We start from the raw sequence: 20,678 nt of genomic DNA, 5'->3' as shown, positions 1-20,678 counted from the left end.
CTTTGTGCATCAGTCCATTCTTACATATCCATTCCTTTGGGTTTATACACATGAAAACTGCACTGACGACAGTAAAACAACACACGCACTAATCTAACTTAGCTGCAGGATGGCTGCAGAGGATATAACCTCATTAATTCAACATCACTGATATTCATCTCCCAAGATAATCTTTTGTCTTTCCTTTTCAATTTGTGCCTTCTGCTCTAATAGCTTTATTTTCTCCATCCACTTACACACATGCACAAAAGTAATAATAATTAAATGCAAAGGAAACATCAACTAATTACAGCAGCACGGGCAGCCACAACCCCCCACTTTCAGAGCTTAGGACACCCCGGACTGTTGGCAGAAGCCCACACTATTTTTTCCACTGCTGATGATTCCCTCTCCTCCCTCTCCTCCCTAACTAACTCCTTTTCTGTTTTTACAACATTTCAGTGAAGAAGAATGATGGGTAATCTGAGCAATTTTGCTGAAACATGAACCTGCTATAACTAGAATTACTGAATTTAATGTGGAAAAACTGGAAAGAGATAGGGTGAAAAAAGATCTTTTTATTGTATGGTTTTGTCTTGTATTTTTTTTTAACGTACCACAACCCACACACAAAGTGCTTGCAGGGAGAAGGTGAAAGTAATATAAAGGGAATATAAAAACATCTTGCATGCCACAGATAGACAAGACGATAATCCCAAACAACTACTGCATTAAGAAACTTTGGAGGAAATAATCACCTCCCTCCACAAAATAAATAAATAAATAAAAAGGTTACCTACATTCCCTTCACTTTTTTTTTGCAATCTCTCTTACCTCTTCATTATTACAGACACTTGCAAAATGCAAACCCTGGCATTTTTAACCCCTCCTGAAGCAAGGAGGATTTTGAATATGAAGACAGGGCTCCAATCTAACCAGGAACAGAGCTCCAAGGATGTGAACACAGGGGAGGAGAACTTCACTGTCACAACCCATCCATCAGCCACTTAGATACAGCTCTTCATTCCAAGTTAATACATAGCAAGGCCAAAACTGATGTTGGAAAATGTAAATCGTAAGTCAAAGCAGGCTTCCACCCCTGTGTCTCCCTGACCTTAAACACAAACAAGAAACATGCAAAATGAGATTTTTTGCTAGGCCATCTCTTTATATAAAAGCGTATATCAAGAAATATCATAATCTGTGGTAATTTTAAGTTCTTCATTCAATGATGCAAATCAGAAAAATGAAACGAGAATGTATGAATTCAGGATACAGTGCCTTTATTTATAGTTGACTTCCTTATAGTTCGGACAATTAAAGTCAATTAGTTGTTTTGTTATTGTATTTTGTTTGTGTTTTCTTTTGCTTTATCCACAGAGTCTCAATGTGTGATTGAAAACACCACAGGGAATACTGGCTATGCTATCTTTTCCTCCATGGTAAAAAACAAAGGAGCACCTCCCAATTAGCCTTTGGCTTTAAGGAATCCTAGGTCAGATGCAGGCAGCCTTGGTAAAGAAGGAAAAACAGTTACTATGAATAAAAGCAAGGTCTTCACAGCAGCAGAGAAAACAGGATGTATTCCACAGGCCACAACTATTCTCCTTAGACACAAAATAAGGGGAGGGGAAGGAAAAAAAAAAGATTCCTTATGCTCTAATATTTATAGCTAGACTTCTCAGTGAACCCCACTTTTGCAAGACTTTACAGCAGAAAGCAGCTGAGGTGCCAAATACCTGAAATTACAAGCTTATCCAATGCATATTTCCCAGAGGTCCCGTAACAAAAATCAAGTTAAACGTACAATAGAAAAAGAGTGTATGAAAAGAGAACTCTGATGCAAAGCCATGATGTAGTATTTAAATCCCATAAGTTCAGGATGATCTGGTAGTCTTCTGAATTGGAATCTCCAATTTAAAGCTTTATTCTAAGAACTTACACATAACATCTTTCATATGGCAGAAGTCCTGCCAAGACTTTTAAATATAGCTTTATCAGATGCCAGTTTGGCTTCCTTCACGTGAATACTTTAACTAGAGCTCATATAGTTTCATTGAAAGGAGGAAAAAAAGGCATAGTAATAGCTTACCATCCATGTGTTTAAGTAACATTTTATATAAGATATCCTGCAGTCTGACATATATTTATATAAATATATATATAAAGCTTTTTTTCCCCCCTGCAACAGCTTTTATTTAGCACTTAAATCACAGATTTCACTTAAAGTACCATCAAGTGGATAAAATCCTGCCAATTAACTCAGCCTAAAAGGGTGCTTAGTTAGGGGAAGGATAGGAAAATGCATCAATTAACAGCAACTCAGGCTACTGAGGGACTACTTTATTCAACCAGCTGCTGTTGTGGATGATGAAAAAGGTGTTTCCTGTAATTCTCAATGGGGTTCTCTTGCTTGTCCCCAGCAAGATGAAGAACAGAACTATATGGTGTCCTTTCTAACCTACTCAATAAAGCTCCTGGTGACAAGCAAAAAAAAGAAGGTATTGTTTTAATGTAACCTAGATCCTAGGCAGTTTCCAAAAACCTAGCCAAGAATCTTTGTCAGAATTTCAAAAAGGAAGCTGGTACTGAAATTCTTGGGCATGCATAAGCGTTGTTCAGGACTCCTCCTGCAAACTCTCAATGCTTTCCACACTGAAAGAGACACTGCCAACAGTATCTGTAAGGTGAGACACTGGAAACAGCCTCCACTGTATCCACTGTTGGTAGTTTCCATTTTTTTTCTGATATCACTAAGTGTATATTCTCTTGTCCTCCAACAGAAGCAACAAGCACTTCTCCTGAGACCATTTAAGTTATCCCACTGGCCAACCTCCCAGTAAGGAAGGGTATACTAGTACTCCTTCTTATAATGCTTTGACAAGAGATAATTGGAACAAACTGAAATAAAGACATTCCACTTAAGCGGAAGAAAGAACTGTAACTGTGAGGGTGGTCAAATGCTGGCACAGGCTGCAGAGATTGGTTATGTTCACCTCACTTAGATTCTTACAACCCAACCGGACAGAGCTCTCAACATCAAGCTCTGAGCCTTCTGCGAGTAGGGGGTAAGACTAGATGATATCCAAAGGTGCCTTCCCACTTTTGGGAAATATTTACATCTTATTTTTATAAGGCACAGCCAATAACCTAAATTAGAATTATGTTACGTGTGTAGTGTGGCAAAACTGGTGACAAAACCAATTAAACACAAACATGCCAAGCTGAAAAGTTCAAATGAATAAATGCTTTTTACCGCTGTGATCTAACTCATTTTTCCACCAGTTGTACTGCATTATGTATTTCAATTACCTAAGTATTTGATGTATTAACCTGCGGTACATTATATAGAAAGCTGAATTAGGTACTCTTTATCCTGCAGTTGAAAAGCTGTATCTATTTTCCAGATCATTTCACAGCTTGCCAGCAAGGTTACTAACAGTAACAAAATGGCCAGTAAGGAAAAATGTACCACATTGTCTGTGCTGGGAAAAGGGAAGGGAGAGGAGAACATGCTCTTTTGGAGCAGTGGGGCCAGAACAACGTGTCTCAAAGCACACACTCCCATCCCATACACCAAGCTCTACAGAGGGGACTGCAAACTGCAGAATTGGAGCCAGCCCCAGCAGTGAGTGGGAGCAAGCAAGATAACGAGTACTGCAGATAGCTTTGGTCTTCATTTCCATCAAGCAAATGCAACATCTCTGTAACAGATTCAGAACAGAGGCTTCTGTAAAGTGACAAACTAAAGAAAGACCAAGAGCTCCGTGTGTTTGTGGTATTCGCCTCAGGCAGATACTCAGTAGATTTCTAATTACTTGCCCTTCCTCTAGACCTCAAGAAGGCCCATAACTATCATGAAATGTTGGTTTCTTCAACACAATTTTTTTTCAAACCACACAACTAAAATGCCATCTTCTAGCTTGCTTTGTATACATTAAGACTAGACTTTCCTGGGGCAATGAGCATTGTGCCCACAGCTGAACCTGTGTTGTGGTTGTACTACATGAACTTTTTTTAATGTTTTAAGGAAATCTGTCATAAGAAGGCCAAAGCTCTGCCTTCACCACCCCTCAGGATGAGCACAGCGCCATTCCTCCTCATGTGGGACCTTCCTGCTGAGCTAAGCCCTATCTACTTACCTTAATCACGACATTGGTGCATGCCTCCCTGTGAGACAAGGTAAACCCTACACAGTGCCAGTGGGGTATTTGTGGAGCATGGAGGTAGGGCCACAGCAGCAAACCTCACACATCCAGGACAAGCAAGCTTAGCAAGTGTTTTTTCGTATCTAAAATGCAAAGTTCCCAGCAGATGAATGCTACATAGTATCTTTCCAATAGTACCAAGCAAAATAGTATCAAACAGTACATAAACATATAGGCAGGACTCTCTGAAACAAATACCTCCTATTTGTTTCTATGGAAACTACAACAGATACAAAGAGCACAGTGACTCTAATTGATAAAGCAAGTTCTCAGCTACAAAGTGCTCTTTTTCAACATCATTAGCCATGTGTTTTTTTACCAGCCATGAACAAGAGACTGCGTGACACACTCTTAAAAATCTGTACCAGTGATTGTTTCTCCATCATTTTTAAAGCACATGGCTGACAACATTTTGAGATTTGATATTTAACATTTAAAGATTCTGCATTAGCCAAACATCACTTGGTTTTTCAAGCCATTTTCAAGTCATTCAAGCAGATCCAGTTACTTAGCTCCAACTATGTATTGAATAGGAAGGAAAAGCCAACACTATTCACTTGGAAGCTCTTCCCTACTATACAACACGAACAAATGCAGCCACTAGAGATAACCTACAAAGCACTTCTCTGAGGTCCCTGCTGAGCATCCCATACTCCATCTGCTGCCAAAAGCCAAAGCAGAAAACAAAAGACAGATGTCTTTTCACCAGGAGAAAGGCTGGTCTTGCTTTCTTACTCAAGAAAACTGCTGGGAAAGCTTATCAATGTGACAACAAACTTAGAATAATATATGTAGCAAGCCAATGCATGACAATATTTATCCAAGTACATAGACATTGATGAAAGCTCTCCTGTAGCCACCATTTTGATTAGGAAATGGAAAGGAAAAAAAAAAAATGGGAAGAATGAGAAGAAGAAGATTCACGTACAACATATTACCATGTACAATACTCTGGAGAAGCCTCTTGTTTTCATTTGCAACTTGGCAATTTATCCAGAAAAATAGAAAGAAATTTTAAACAACAAAAAATAAGAAACATGTTGTCACTGTTATTCAATATGCCTGGAATCCCTACTTTATGTTTTTTCCATTATAACTTATGTTATTATTTATTGCTGGTGGAAAAATTAAGCGGCCAAAATTTGCAACTACAGTGAGCAGTCATAGTTTCACTTTAATTCAGGAGGCATCTGTTATAGTCCTGATGTCTGAAATGTAGGAGCTAAGTCAATTTAAGAAATTACAATCTTAGATTAATCAAAATTTACTTAGGTAGACTGAAGCCTGATTACAGTAAAAGGAATATCCAATCAACTAACTTAACTGGTTGTCAAGATGCTAAATTCTGGATTAAAACAGGCCTGCTGCTCACACATAGGTTAGGGAAATTAAACACACTGTAACATTAAAACGTCACTTAAGCTCAAAAAGCCTTACACTGGAATGGACACTGAAGGGTATGAAATGGCTCCACCAATCATCGCTCCACTTGTCACCATCTCCCAGTCCCACAATTCTTTCCTCTCAAACTCTGCCAGCTATCAGACACGCAGAATGTTGTATGTCGGGATGGAGAGATGCAGTCGGGGATCAGGCACAATGTGGGCAGCAATGAGCAGAGGTCATCACAGGCTGACCAAACAGGTCAGGCACTGGAGATGGAGGGGCAGCACAGCACAGGGTGTGCATGGGGTGGGAAGCCTGGCCTACTATGAAAAAAAAAGGACAGAAAATGAAAAACAAAAACAAAAAACAAAAAAAAAAAAAAAACCAAAACCAACAGGCCTTAACCTAAAACAAAAGTGTGTAGACCAGTGGCTTTATTAGGGAAATTATCCCGAGGAGCTATGGCAAAGTAATTACTCCATGCCGACTCTCTGCTGGCCTAACTACCCTGCCTTCGAGATGGAGAGGTGACGCAAGCTAAACCACATTAAGCAGGACCTTAAATGCTCATATTCTAACTACTCCTAATTCTCAAAGAGCAACAAAGTCTCACACATACCCCACTGATTAAAGGACAAGAGACCAATAAATAAATAAATAAAGTCTGACATAAAACACTGTAACTCCAAAATGACAAAGGAAAAACAAAAAACAAAGAAACACGACAGCCCGAAGCTAGAAGAAGCCCTGCCCTACTAAAACACAGCATGATATAAATACAAACAACTTGCCAAGTCCTCCCACATTAATCCATGCTTAACCAACAGGTACACAGGCATTTTTTCTAGTCTCTTTACTGGCTTGTCACCTGGGCTCACTGGCACTACCATCCAATCATCAGGTTTCACATCAAGCCTAAAGCCGAGAACAACATTTAATTATCATGTTTAATTGATCTCATTAACTCTTAGGACAGACAGCTTTGATGTTCTCTTCTGATAACTAGTTTATGACTACAGAAGAAACTGGGACTTCTCATGATTGCCAAGCCCTCGATGCGCATTTTTCAGTTCCTCCTATATCTCAATCTGCCTTCACACTTGCACTGTGCTAACACCAGCTCCTCAGAGGCAGCTGTCGAGGCAGTATAGGAAAAACAGGAATTCAAAAAGCCAAGTAACACGATCATCATTGCCTGTCACAAAAATATACGATGACCCAACCGTCAGATCACAGAGGGCAACCTCATTTCAAAGTTGTGAAAGAAAGTTCTACAGGAGCAAATGCAAGCTGATCATTACAGCAACTAGACCATTTCTCTGTATGCTTCAGCTGCTCTCATCTGCTAAGGTACAGGGCAAGCTTCACAAAACTCCAGTACTTCAGTGCTGACTGAGTTCCAAACAACATGAACCAAAACACAGGCCTTTATTCTGGTAACACCGACTTGAACATATGGGGTGGGGAAGGAAAAAAATGAAAGGATACTGAAGAAAGGAAAATTTTCTCTTCTTCACCCAGAACTATGGCAACAGATGAGAGTTACTGCAGTGGACATGGCCTTAGACATGCCGGGTCCAGCACCCCATGGCTGATGGTAGTCAGCACAAGATGCTTCATGTGGCATCATCTGCTCCCCATCCCCCTTGGAAACCTCACTTGAATTCCACCAGTTAGAGGTCAGATTGAGTTCCAAGGCAGAGGTTTTGAGGAATTGCAGTGGCTTCCAACGTGTTTGTTAATAGGTTCATCCAAAAAAATGCCTCTTCTGCATGAACTTCATATTAACAGCTTAGGAGAAAAGCCCACAAGACCAAGATTGCTAGCTCTCCCTGAACCAAGCAGAGACTGTGCCAACATTAATAGGAAGAGAAACTTCTGCGGACATTTTATTGTATCCTAAAATACGTATGAATGTTCAAAATAGATCCCAATTAAAAACAACTAAATACAAGTATGTTTAATTCATTAACTACTTCTCCTAAACACTGATTTCCTGAATGATCCAGCCGATCATAAGATCTACGGAAATAAACGTTCATAGGTGTTGTATAATAGGTTCTGAGCAATGCACAAAGCTGCTCTAGATTACAGCCAAGGAGCGTCAACTGTTTTCAAAACAGCAAGCCAAATCCTCATCAGACTGAATTCAACTGGAGCTTTGCCACTCTGCAGGACAGCGACTTGGCCCACTGTCCCCATGGGAAATCTTTTCCTAACTCAGGCTTTCTTCCTGCTTATTTCAAATGAAATCTCCTTTGGATCAGGTTGAACTTCCACAGATAATTAGTCTTGCACTAGCTAAATAAAGCGAGAGTTATATTGCCTCTGAGCAGCAATCTAAATAATTACAATGGGGTAAAAGAGAAGATTTCTTTCAAGAACACAGCAATTCACTGTTCCTCATGGGATGAACTTCATTGCTGAATCTTCCTATCGTGCAGCAACACAGAATACCACAGTGCATGGTCACCTGAAATATCTGAACAGCAGCTCCCAAATATTGTTAGAACAGAATTTTGTTGAAAAGAAGGCTCTTCTGCTAAAGCATCCTCAACAGCACACACCATGGTTTGCTTTTTTCTTTCCCCTCTTTATTTCTTTGTTCTTTGTGCGTGGTTGTGTTTTCTCAAGAAGGTCTCTTTTTGCTATCCCAAGATGATGGGTGTCTCGTGCCCACTCTCCTTACACTAAATGCTATGGGAAGCCCAGCAAGTCAGCAGCAAGATCATGTCCTGCCTGATGCCAGTTCCATCCTGAATAGCGCTCACTTTTAGGGCGAGGGATGGAGGAGGGGTTTCCCTAGGAATAAGCTGAATAAAGCTTCCTGTTGAGCTAAAGCAGGAAACGTGCTCCAGGACTGCCTTACACACAAAGAGTGGAAAATACTTACTAAGCAAAATAGCAGAAGATGAAGCGTACACTGGATTGTCCTTACTTCATGCAGACAAATGGAAAGCCATCCTTCCCAACCTACCCTCTCTCTTTCATTAATGCGTTAAACTTGAGAAAGCATAGATATCTGCATATTCTGCATGAACACCAAATGAGCAAGCTGTGCCTTTAAAACCAAACACTGAAAGATTTCAAACAACAGTGCTAATTAGGAGGGAGCATTTCCTCCCTCCCACAGGATCAGTTTCTTCTTATTAGAAGAGGAGGCACAACTGACCAAACCCTGCCCTACTAACTGGAGGAGCTGAACCAGAAGCTGTCATTAGGTTAACCTCCGAGCATATCTCCCAAAACAACTCTTCAGAAAGACTAAAAATAAGTAGCACAGATGACAGAAGAACAGCCTTCCAGTCTTCCCAACCACTAGGACCCACCAAAAACAGCAGCTATATTAATTTTTGCATAAATACCTTCCGATGGTGGAAGACAAATAGTAATGGAAAAAATGTCCTTCTTTGTTCATTATGAAAACAATGACTGTTGAAGGCCTCACAGCATTTCCCAAGAGCTGACCTTGTAATTCATGCCAGGTTTCTCTGCTGCCATCACATACCTTTTAACAAGCTGTGATCACTTCAAAGAGGCACTTGTCCTCACCCACCCTGACATTTAGGAATGGAAAGTGAAGGAAAACATCACTTAAAGTGAGGTCACAGATAGAGACTCACAGTGCTTAGAAAATGCAAAGCTGCTAGGCAAGCTCTACAGTGCAAACCACGTTGCTGCGGCTGCATGCTAGAAACGTGTAACAAAGTGCCATGCACAACAAAAATGTACACAAACTTAATGAAAGCCTGATGAAAGAGCATCAGAAATCTACCAAATCTAATTAATTCTGCAGGCTGCACACAGCACTGAAATGTCATAAGCCACCTTGAGTCCTCAGTGCCTCCCACTGCCTTGAGTTATAAACCACTCATCATCCCCACAGGGACGCGTCTCATACTTTGACTTTCCTTCTGATGGCACAACACCCAGCTCATCATGCAAAGCTCAAATGAGTGTCAGGAAGTCATTTTACCAAATGGCCTTAAAAATATCCTCAAATCAAAATAAGAGAGTCAAGCATTAGTCTCCAAGTCATGGATCACTAACAGAGATCTCTCAGTCACCATAAATGTAAAGGTTAGGGCAGCCAAACCCAACCAGAGCAAGACGGACCTTTCAAATGAATCCCACTGCCACTGTTGAACCCTGGAAAAAGCAATCATCGCTGACATTAAGTATAGTTGAAAGCTGTCTTCGGTATCCGAAAACATAGGTGAAACTGCTACCCACACACAGGCAGTGTAGAACACTTGAAAAACAGCCTGCCAGTTGATGGGCACTGCAGGAACCCAGCTACTCTAGAGGAAGTTTTCACCTTGCAAGGGCAGCAAATGCTTAGCACCTACTGCAACAGAGGATTTTATCAACGCTGTTGTGAAATCATAAAGTTCTTCTGCACATGGCAGTGTGAAGACTTAAATGCTTTCACTGAAGTATACCAGAGAGCAAGAAACAGAAGAGAAACAGCAGGAGATGGTTCAAGACACGGTCAACAACTACTAGCTTAATACCAAGTACCATCCACGTGGATGCACGTGGATCCTACACACATGTACTGTGCAGCCAGACATGCAGGTAGCGTTCATGACTGTACAGAGTGACTCACTGAAGACAAAGGTTTGTTGTGCCTGCTCCCCCTGTGTCATGCGCACACCATGGCTCCATGGTGAGCAGTCAAAGACCCCTGCTACTGCAGGACACTGCATGGAAACTCTATTTTGAAACAACATTATGACAATACGCACAAAAAAACCCCTCATGTTGTCAAAGTATGTAATTTCCCAAGCATCAGGAACACATAGGGAGTAGCTTATACTAGCTGCCAGCCCACAGCTACTTCCTTAGGAATGATTGAGGTCCATATGTGAAGTTTGCTTGTCCTCTGGTCCTTGCCATAAAAATGCATGCTGGGACCACCCCAGGAACTTCAGCTTTAAGAGGAAATTATTGCCTGGGCCCCACAAAAAGTACACAAACCATTTTTTCAAGTGGAAATCGCCCATGATCTAAAAAGCAGGTGTACTATCTCCTATCCCCTCATTTCAGTAAAAAGCCAGACTGGGATACTTAAATCATCTGACACAACATCATGTTTCACCTGCCTGCGTGTCACAGTAGATAATATTTTTGTCTGCACAAGAAAACATTTATGAGCAAGAGCCTGTTAAATGTCAGTGTAGTTTATTGCGTCTTACAACCCTTGGTCCTCTTACAATCCCATTCCAGCAGCTTCCTCCATTAAGTTTCTCTGTCTTCAGATATGTAAGTGTTAAAAAAACCAACAAACAAAACCAAACAACCTCTGCCACTGTTTCCAAACAGCAACTTAACTTTTCTCACCATGTTTGAGATATTTACCTTCAAAGCCAGACACGGGGTTACATTTGCAGACAACCCATGACAGCTTCCATTATAGAGGAGTTCATGATTCGCATTACAACTATTCACCCCACTCACCTCTATGGCCAGAATCACAGAATCATTGAATGTGTTGAGCTGGAAGGGATCACTACATCCAACCCCTGACTCCACACAGCACTACCCAAAATCCAAACCCTATGTCTGAGAGCGCTGTCCAAATGCCCCTTATACTATGGCACTTTGGGCCATGAGCACTGCCCTGGGCAGCCTGTGCCATGCCCACTGCCCTCTGGAGAAGGACCTTTCCCTGATATCCATATTGCCAGACTGCAATATGAATAAGCATGCAACCAGAGAACTGACACACCTTTACGTGCAACTCCATGTCAACATGGTTAACCTACGGATCAACTCCTTGTGACAGATATGTGTCCTTTATGAGAAGCCTGCATTTCACACATCTTTAATAAGGCTAGAAACAGCTCATTTATTAAAGCCTTTGAGAAATATTCATTTCTTTGAAAAGTAAATGCTAGCAACAACACAACTAGTAAGTAGCAACATTAAATTGGACAGTAGAGACACTCCCTAATGAAGAATTTAAACCAGATGAGGAAAGCCAAATACAGGAACTGCACCCAGCTTGGGTGCAATGACCATCAAATTAAAAGCAATAACAGGCTTAGCTCAAAGAACTGAGTTATAATAAAAAATATAAGTAGCAAATAAATAGCTTGTGCCAACTGATGACCAAGAGAGAATACAACAACCAAACACCTGACACATACAAAATGTCAGGGTTTACACGGTGCCTCACCTCACCCTTTCCTATAGATGGGTTGCACAGTGCTTAGCAATACGCTCCTTGTTTACAGCAGAGAAATAAAGCTGAATGTATTTATCAGGGCACTGATGTAACTCAGCACCCTGCTGCAGGCATCCCCAGTAGGAAACATCCTCACTTCATGTCTGAATGCACCATACCATGCCAACATATCAGCACCGCTAGAAGAAAATGTCTCAATGAGGAAGACAAACTTCAGGTGCTTTTCAGGCAGCTACAATGCAACAAAAAGTCAAACATTATCACAGAACAGTCACTTAAAGATCTCCAACTACTGAAATAGCCCTTTGTTAAGGGCAACATGAGCTTCCTCCTCTGGAAGCAGGAGGGAGTCAGCTGAAGTGAAGCATAAGGAATAGCAGAAAGAATAACTCTGCAGTGCAACAGGTGAGTTACCCACGTGGGGTCCACGTTCTTTGAACCTTATCTGCAAAAGGAGTTTATGACCAAATTTGCTCACAAGGATGCCATGTGCAAAGCAGGCTTCCAACCCTCATTTCAATGGGGTCAATTGGTGCTCTCAGTGCACCAGTCTCACCAAGGCTGGGCTTACAGCCTGCACATCTTCTGCAGTTGGTGGAACTCAGTTCTTAGGATTTATGACCACTTCCAACACACTGAGAATGCCACACTGATGCTGAAAGCCACCTTGCACTTCTGAAGGGTCAAGGACATACACCACTGAAACTACATGGAACAGATACCATTTTCACATGATCCTTTCCCCAAAACCAGACCGAACTGGAAAAAAACACCGTTTTTCTATAGCTGTGCAGCCACACAGCCCATCGCTTCTAAGGGCCGGTGTCAGGTTCATATGGGAATCTAAGAAACACCTCCCCAGCCAGTCACTGTTAGGGAGCACAGTCAGCCCTGGACCCGTGCTGTGTAAGAAGCCGCACGATGCAGACTTGGGACGTGGCTGCACGCAGAGCCTGCCCAGCAAGAGACGAGCTCAGGAGAACTACAAAAGTAGCTGGAAACCGCATCCAGGTTTCCATTTACCGAGCCGTGCCCGCGCAAACCCAGCAGTGTTAAGCAGTGGCCGCCCCGTCAGGAGCCCGGCTGAGCCCGCACCCCGCGCATCCTCCCGCTCCCCGCAGTCACTCACGGATCTTCACTTTGCGGTGGTCGAGTCGTGCGAGCAGAGCTTCGAGGGCTCCCAGGCGGCGCTGGAGCCGGGCGTTGCGGTGGCACAGCGTGTCCGCCTCGCTCAGGATCCCGCCGAAGATGTCTCCGGCGCAGCGGGACAGGTCGGAGAGCTGCATGAGCAGCGATACCAGAGCGTACGAGCTGACCTGTTCCAGCGCCCCGAACTGCGGCACCGCGCCGCGCCGCCGCCCGCCGCCCCCTTCGGCCGCTCCGGCGTGGTCCCCCGGCGCCGGGCCGCCCCGTTCCGCGCCGTCGCCTTCCTCCAACCTGCATAGCTTCAGAGGCTCCACGGTCCGCAGGGGGAACGGCATCGCGGCCGGGGGCGGCGGGCTGCAGGGGAGAAGCTGGGCGTCCCCGGCGCGGAAAGTCTTCGCCCGCCGAGCGGCCGCGGCGACAAAAGTTCAGAAAGAGGAAAGAGAGGGAGGGAGACACAGAGGGAGGGAGGGAGGGAGCACAACAACAACAAATGAATCAGAGCGGGCGGGCGCCGCGCTACGCTCTCCGGGGCCGGGACTGGGGCTCGCGGGGAGTCGCCGCCGCCGCCCGCAGAGCGGAGGGGGGGCCCTGCACGGCGCCCATGTGCGGGAGTGGCAACGGAGAACCAGAGGGAGCGGAGCAGCCGCCGGAGCGGGGAGAGCCCCCGCTGCTCTGCCCTGCGGCCGGGAGACAGGAAAGAGCCCGAGTTTCTGTCCCCGGAGTAGAGAGGAGGAAGCGTGGGAGGGGGCTGAGCGCTCTGGATGAGGCCACAAAGGAGGGAAAGCGGCCAGGGAGAAAGGGAGGAGAGGAAGAGGAGGAGGAGGAGGGGAGGGAAAAGCCCGGAGCAGCCCCACCTGGGGAACCCCGCGCCGCTGCAGGCACTTTTGTGAGCGCACCGAACTCCAAACCCGGAAAGCAAGAGGAGGAGAGAGGGGGGAAAGCCTCCGCGAACCTGGGAAGAGAAAAAGAGGCCGCCGCCTACCTGCGACTCCCCGAACTGGAGCCTCTTCCAGAGCCTCACCCTTCCCAGCCGGTTCACGGCCGAGGTACGGGCCAGGCCCCGCCGCTGCCCCCGGATCCAGGGGCTCCCCGGGGCGGCCGCCGCCTGCCCGGAGCGGGGGGACGGGGAAACAGCTACCGCCCCTCTGCTTCCCTGCCCGCAGCAGTCAGGGGAAGAGATGGGCTGGGAAGCGGGGCTGCGGGTGGTGGTTACTTGCAATGAGGCTGACCCCAAGGTGGGAAACGTAAAGTCTGAAGTGTGGCTGCGTTGCCTCAGCTGTAACTCCGGTGTGAGTGGAAACGGGCTTATCCCCTCCTAAGATGCAAGCAGATCTTCATCAGGACGGGTACACCCCCAGAGAACCTATTCAGCCTACATATAACTGCCAACAGCTACTACTTAACTGGGCCTGGGGGCTCCACGCCTGCTGCACCATAAAGAGAGGAGCAGGGTCTCACACTTCCCATGGAAGGGGCTCTGAGGAAAAGGGGCAGCAGGGGCCTTGTCTGCAGCAGCTTCATTCCCTCCACAGCTGATGCATGAGGTGATGAAAGAAACAGGAGGGGTCCTGGGAGAGACCTGCTGTGCCCTCTGCAAGCACCTTGGGGCAGCAAGACAGGGAACAAAACATTCTGAATCACAGTATTTCTCGTATGTGGTTTTAGCCTGGGCATGGAGGGAAGTCGGAAGGAAACCACACCACTCATAGTTCTTCTGAAGCTCCTTGGTGAGGCTTGGAGGAGCTGGGGATGAGCATGCAGGCAGCAGGACACAAAGCAAAGACTGAGCAGCACACACAGGAACTAAGGGCTGCAGGAAGTGCTTTTAGTGGTGACTTTCAAGCGAAAATTGCAAGTCACTAATTCTTCTCATCCAGGAAGCAAAAAAAAAAAAGGGCTTTCTTCTTCCAGTTTTCCAGGAAAGATATGTGTGTGTGTACAAAAAAGCAACTCAATGTGATATTTTAAAGATCCAAAGCACCTTTCTTCAGACCTCAGTCCAAACGAGTTACCAATGGGTGACACCACAACCTTGGCTACAATTGATTCCTGCTACAGACAGGACAGCTGAGTGCAGTGCCCTGTGAGCAGAAACCTGTGGGAAGAATGTGGTGCCAGCAGGTCTCATGGGGCCTAATGAGGGCTGAACACAAAAGGAATCCCAGGTGTCGACAGTGATGAACAGAAGATGTAAAGTAGTCATTCTCTCCTATTTAATTATTCTGGTTATATTTTGGGGCATCATGTCTCCATTAACCTTGAGTTCTTTGGGGCAATCAGTTGCCCAAGACTAAGGCCCACTTAGCGGGCAGTTTGGTGGAGGTGTGCATCCTCCTCATATCTATTTTTAAACTGCCAAGGATTGAGGGGAACTGAGTGCCACATGAGCTTACATAGAAAACACATAGAACAGTTCATGTCCTGTTTCGAGAAGTGAAAGATAAGACTGGTGGGAGTTACTCAGCCATGATGGTGGAACACTGCCCTTCCCTCAGCTCACTTCTGCAATCCCTTTGGGCTCTCAGAAGCAGAGTGGTGGTGCAAGAGCCATGTGGCCAACCATCAAACATCAGGTAGACCTTCCTGAAACTGTAGAGACTGTAACTACGTGGTATTTTAGATGCAGTCATATGGGGTCACTGGGCTCATTTGTTGTAACTCAGCCCACAGCTTCAAGCTACCTGCCTGCGGATGCCAGCAAAACCTGACCATGTCGATAAGAAGAAATAAACAATGGTGTAGTGTGGGAGGAGGTGGGGTGCTCCTCAGTTGTTCCCAGAGCAATGCTAATGAGTACTGGTTTGTAATTTAAAAAGCAAGCTCAATGTTACGAGCACATAGTCAGCTTCTGTACCTTTGAGTTACTTTGGCTGTTGTACTACAGAATTTTGGTGAAGGCTTAAAATAGAGCCATTCAGAATTGTAACCATTTTTCTGGTGATCTGTCTCTCATGACTGCATCTACTTTGTGTTATATGGAAACACAAACAAATAAATTGATCACCAGAGAAAAATGATGGCTGTTTTGCTGGGTTTCTTTAAATTCCAGTGCTGCTGTGTTAGACTGAAGATCATCTTTGGTAGGTGTTGCAGCAGGACTTCCAATCACCATCTTTCTTTTAGCCTACAAGTGTCAGGAATGGGTATTTTTGCTGTTATTCTCTATATTTCTCAGACGCACCCACAGTTTTCTAGCAGAAGAGTTTAATACTGAGTGCTAAGTGGGCAGTAGGTTGGTGCACCAGTCCCAGTGGATTTTCTGGCCCTGCTCTTTTCACAGTCCATACATCAAGCTAAGACACATTCTTCCAAGCCTGTGGTTTAGACTTCGAGTTGTTCTGCCAGCCGGTCCTTGAGTTCTTCACAGTCTTCAGAGCTCTGTGCAAGAGCTCACAAGTGCAAGAATCAGCACTGTTTGCTGCCAGTGCACAAACTCTCAAACCCTTTCTCATTTTCCTGCCTTTATGCAGCTGGATTTGGATATAAAAGCCATGCTAGCCATGGTGCTGTGGAACAATCAGAGCTCACTGCGCTAGGAATGATACCATGGAGGAAGCCATAGCTGTGGTGGCCTAAGGGGAATCAACAGCTCCAACCAGATGCAGCAGCTCTGCCTCTACAAGAGGAGCTCTTCCACCCACCACTGCTTCCTTCCTTCTGTTCCTGCTCACAGATGCATGCTCTGCAGCTTACTCTGCAGGCATCCGAAGACCTCACTGTAGCCCAATTGCAGTACAGCTGCATGACATGAGGTGCTGTGAAGAAGATGCAGGCAAATCTGCTCTCAGTTTCTGCTTTTCAAGCCACAACAGTACTTAACATCATTCTCAGGGGAACAGAGTGTTGGGGAGAAAGCTAGGCTGTGAATAGAAAAAATGTGAAGAAATCACAGAGCCTGTGAAAACATGAGTATAGCATTACAGCTGCTCCAGAGCACAAGGTGATCATCAGAGGATTTTGGTCTCTGTTCCAAGGACTGCAGTGCAAGCAGGAGACTGCCAGCCCCCCGGATAGGGTGGGGCTCAGAAACAGCTGACAACAGTGATAAAATGGAAGCAGCCCCAAGCCAAATCTCCCAACCAAGAAGAGAAACCAAGTTGCCAAGCGTTTATCTCCATGGGTTGGTAGTGCTTGCTCCTAGAGTTGCCACACCAGTTTCCTTCATTTGGTTGAGGCATTTCTTTGTCTCAACAAAGTGCATTCCTCACTTCCACTTCCTCTGTGGCAGAAAAAACTTCTGTTATAAGGAAACTTAGCAGGTGTTTTTTATTTAATTGATAAAGTGTTTAGGTTTTTGCTTCACAGGGACTTCAGTTATGCAAATACCACGTGTAATTACTAATTATTACCAAGTTAGTTCCATAGGTACAGTGCTGCAAGCGACTGTAGGACAGGAATATGGGTGTCATTTGTGAGAGAAAAACTTCATCTGGAAAATCAAAGCATGGAGGAATTATCAGCTGAAAATCAGACTTAACATATGGAGATACTGTAAGTGCTGAGCAAGGTCCTTTCTTGTCTCTAGCTTTAATTAGAACAGTTTGTGTTGAAAGCGTTCGTAAATTCCATAGGAAATTTTTATTTATCTAATAGACTGACCACATTTATGTCTTCTCTAATTGTGTTACATGTGCTCCCCTTTGAAGTAATTGCACAGTTTACATTTTGATTCATTAACAACATATTGGAACAAAACAAAAAAAACCTAAAACAGTTTCAGTCAAATAAGACTTGGAAATGTACTATTTTAGCAAGGCTGATAATGTTCTCAATTGAATGCCTCGAGACTTGGGAGCAAACAATACATCTGATGGATGGAGCCTCCTGTTTTCTCCCCACATGCAAACTGCTGTTCACTATGGCAGAACTTGGCTTCTTGTTTGGTATTACCTTCCCACAATCAGTCACTGCATATATAGCAAAGTATTTGTGTCCATAGAATCATTACAGTTGGAAAAGACCACTAAGTTTGAACTTCTTGAACACCTCCAGGGATGGTGATTCCACCACCTCCGTGGGCAGCCCATTCCAATGCCTCACCACTTTCTGAGACAAAATTATTCCTAGTATTCAACATGAACCTCCCCTGGAGCAACATGAGGACATCTCCTCTTGTCCTAGTTCTAACTGTGTCTGCAATAGTTATTATTAAAATATATTCAGCCTTGCTTTGTTTCAGTCCATGAACACAGATCAATGTATGTCAGTGAGCCACAAATGATTTCTGATGCTCTGCAGCGGCTTCATAAACAAAACACTGGTTTTGGTCACTGAAAAAAGGCAGTGTGTGCTAAACTGTCCATCAGCCAGTGCAGATTTTCCAGCTCCCTTCCTTGCAGATGTGCACAGTGATCTGCACCACGGATGAACCAGTCAGTAGCAAAACTGCAGTGTACAGCAATCTGCAGCACATGGCCACTGCTAAACTCAGCCCTCCATTTTAAATGGTTCTGTGTATCTCTTGAGCCTATCAGATTAAATACATATATTTTTTCACAAATATATATACCATATTATCCATGTTTTGGATACTTACAGTACCTTTTATTTGCTTAATGCTGGAAAAGAAAATCATTTGGCTTTAAACTGACTTTTAAGAATATTCATTTGGGGAGAAACTGTGGCAGATCATGAAATGATCTCTGGATGCCTTGTTTGTGTTCTTCTGCATAACTTCCCCCACCTGATGGCTGGCTGGGATGAGGATCAGTGTGTTGTGCCACAAAGTTTATATTAAGTTAGGTTTAGATTAGACATAAGGAAAAACTTTTTCTCTCAGAGAGTGGTCAGGCACTGGAATGGCCTACCTAGGGAGGTGGTGGAGTTGCCGTCCCTGACAGTGTTCAAGAGACGTCTGGATGAGGAGCTACGAGATATGGTTTAGTAGCTTGTGGTAGCAACGGTAATGAGAGGATGGTTGGAATAGATGATCTTGTCCTTTACAACCTTGTGATTCTATGATTCTATGAAAGTTCAGTGTTTCTGCTTATATTATAGAATCACCAAGGTTGGAAAAGACCTCAGATCATCCAGTCCAACCACCCACATATTCCCAGTCAGTCTCTGAGACTGCACGCTGCCAATAAATGAAGCCTACTGAAATACTTTAAAATTCCAAAATAATTATTTGGGAGAATGACAGCAAAGGAAAAACTATTTTATGGCTACCCAGAAATTACATTGATCAGCAAAGTCTACCTCATCTGGACTCAGCTGAGGAGCTACACACCTCCATAACATTGCTGGTGCATTTGCATATTTTATCACTGATGTGGTTGTTGTAGCTCTGCTTTATAACACGTACAAAGGATCTGAATTACAGATCCCGCAGAAACATTATTATTAAAATTATTATTAAAATTTCCCGTTTGTACAAACGGGATCAACAAACAGCTTATATTAAATTAAAAGTGAACCAAGGATGGTGAAAGGGAAAATAAGGATTTTTAGAATATGCTGTCTGAATATTCCCAAAAGTTTGTGGGCATCAAATATGTGATTATGCAATCAGTGTAATAAATGCAACTGTGTTTCCTTCATTGCATATAGCAGACAAACTGTAAAGCTAAGCATTGGCATGTCGCTCATAAATCAGTACCAAAACGTGGCACAGCCTGCAACATTCACTGAGACCTTCTTTCTGTTCCAGGCATTTTCAGACTTGGCAGAATACGCATTCCTCAGAGGACTATGAACATGCCATCTTTCAGGCATTTCTGGCAAATTCATTTTTCAGTTCTCTGAAGAAAAAAATAAATCAACATATAAACATTTTGCTTAATAATACTGGAAACAGCTGTTAAATACAGTGAAATATACCTTGTAAAGTCCCATTCAGCTTTTCTTAAAAGTAGAGTGAAAGAATCAGGGAATTACTCAGTTGGAAAAGACTTTAAAGATCATCAAGTCCAACTGCTGCCTAACCATAGTACCCTAACTCTAACAACCCTCTGCTAAATCATATCTCTGAGCACCACATCCAAACGGCTCTTAAACACATCCAGGGACAGTGACTCGACCACCTCCCTGGGGAGCCTACTCCAGTGTTTAACTACCCTTAAGAAAGTGTTAAAGAAGTTCAGCCTAAGAAACCACTTGTTCAGAGGGGAAAAAAGAGTTATTTTACTCTGAAGACTGTAACTTATAAGTAACCTACATTTCTATATAGCTATTTTTAAGGCACTTTATAAGGTGTTTTCATTTAAACCTATTACTCTCCTAAGATAAATTCATGAAGATCTTAAAACATTCGTTTAATAAGTCCCTTACCATACTCTAATTAACTATTAGGCTACATACTTTAATTGAATGGTGCTACTCTCACATCCGTGGTATTCCATCATGCATTCACTCTCAATCATTTTGTGACACAGTAATACAGCACACACATCACAGGTGATCTGTTCAGACCCGAGACCTCTTGTTGCCATTTTTGTTTGGTATTTCCAATGCAAAGGACTGTTCTTTAAATCTTTAACTTCCTTCTTAACTACAGTCATTGGAGAAAAATCATATTAAAAAGAAAACTCTAGTATACACTATATACACACTATGTTGTGTAGTGTATGCACTGCTTAGAAACAGCTTTCTATACAAATACTTCTGTGTATGCGTATTCTCTTGAGGATGAGATGTTTATTTTTGGTTCTGCATTTGTGTATATCTAAGAAAACAGTCTAAAATTACAAACATGACTTCCAATGTCTGTCTGGGAGGAGATTTCACATAGTTAGCAGAGCTTCTCAGCAATATGTCTTCTAGCCTGGAAA

At 43.5% G+C, this 20,678-nt stretch overlaps 2 protein-coding genes across 8 annotated transcripts in view; one reads left to right on the top strand and one right to left on the bottom strand.

The window, feature by feature from the left end:
• Window positions 1-13,244, bottom strand: part of NHSL1 (NHS like 1) — a 150,728-nt gene extending 137,484 nt beyond the window's left edge. For all 7 annotated transcript variants that reach the window (XM_032443265.2, XM_085541609.1, XM_015858385.3 and 4 more), the window contains exon 1: window positions 12,893-13,244. In XM_032443265.2, coding sequence (XP_032299156.2) covers window positions 12,893-13,244 — 352 coding nt within the window. The remainder of the gene's footprint in view (window positions 1-12,892) is intronic.
• A 155-nt stretch (window positions 13,245-13,399) lies between these two features.
• On the top strand, window positions 13,400-14,772 carry LOC146761403 (uncharacterized). The gene is made up of 2 exons (XM_085541613.1): window positions 13,400-13,955; window positions 14,575-14,772. Exons 1-2 carry the CDS (start codon window positions 13,400-13,402, stop codon window positions 14,616-14,618), a joined length of 600 nt encoding a protein of 199 aa, XP_085397739.1. The 3' UTR covers window positions 14,619-14,772.
• The last annotated feature ends 5,906 nt before the right edge of the window (window positions 14,773-20,678 follow it).

Source organism: Coturnix japonica, chromosome 3 (assembly GCF_054131305.1).
Source record: "Coturnix japonica strain WE chromosome 3, WE-NBRP24, whole genome shotgun sequence".
NCBI classification, from domain to species: domain Eukaryota; kingdom Metazoa; phylum Chordata; class Aves; order Galliformes; family Phasianidae; genus Coturnix; species Coturnix japonica.
This window is presented reverse-complemented; position numbering and strand designations above follow the sequence as displayed.

What these genes read in the sequence shown, in the direction of transcription:
- LOC146761403 (XM_085541613.1), top strand. Translation starts at nt 13,400, where the DNA reads ATGAATCAGAGCGGGCGGGCGCCGCGCTACGCTCTCCGGGGCCGGGAC. An exon ending in CCAGCCGGTTCACGGCCGAG is followed by an intron (nt 13,956 to 14,574) that starts GTACGGGCCAGG and finishes ATGTGGTTTTAG; the next exon opens with CCTGGGCATGGAGGGAAGTC.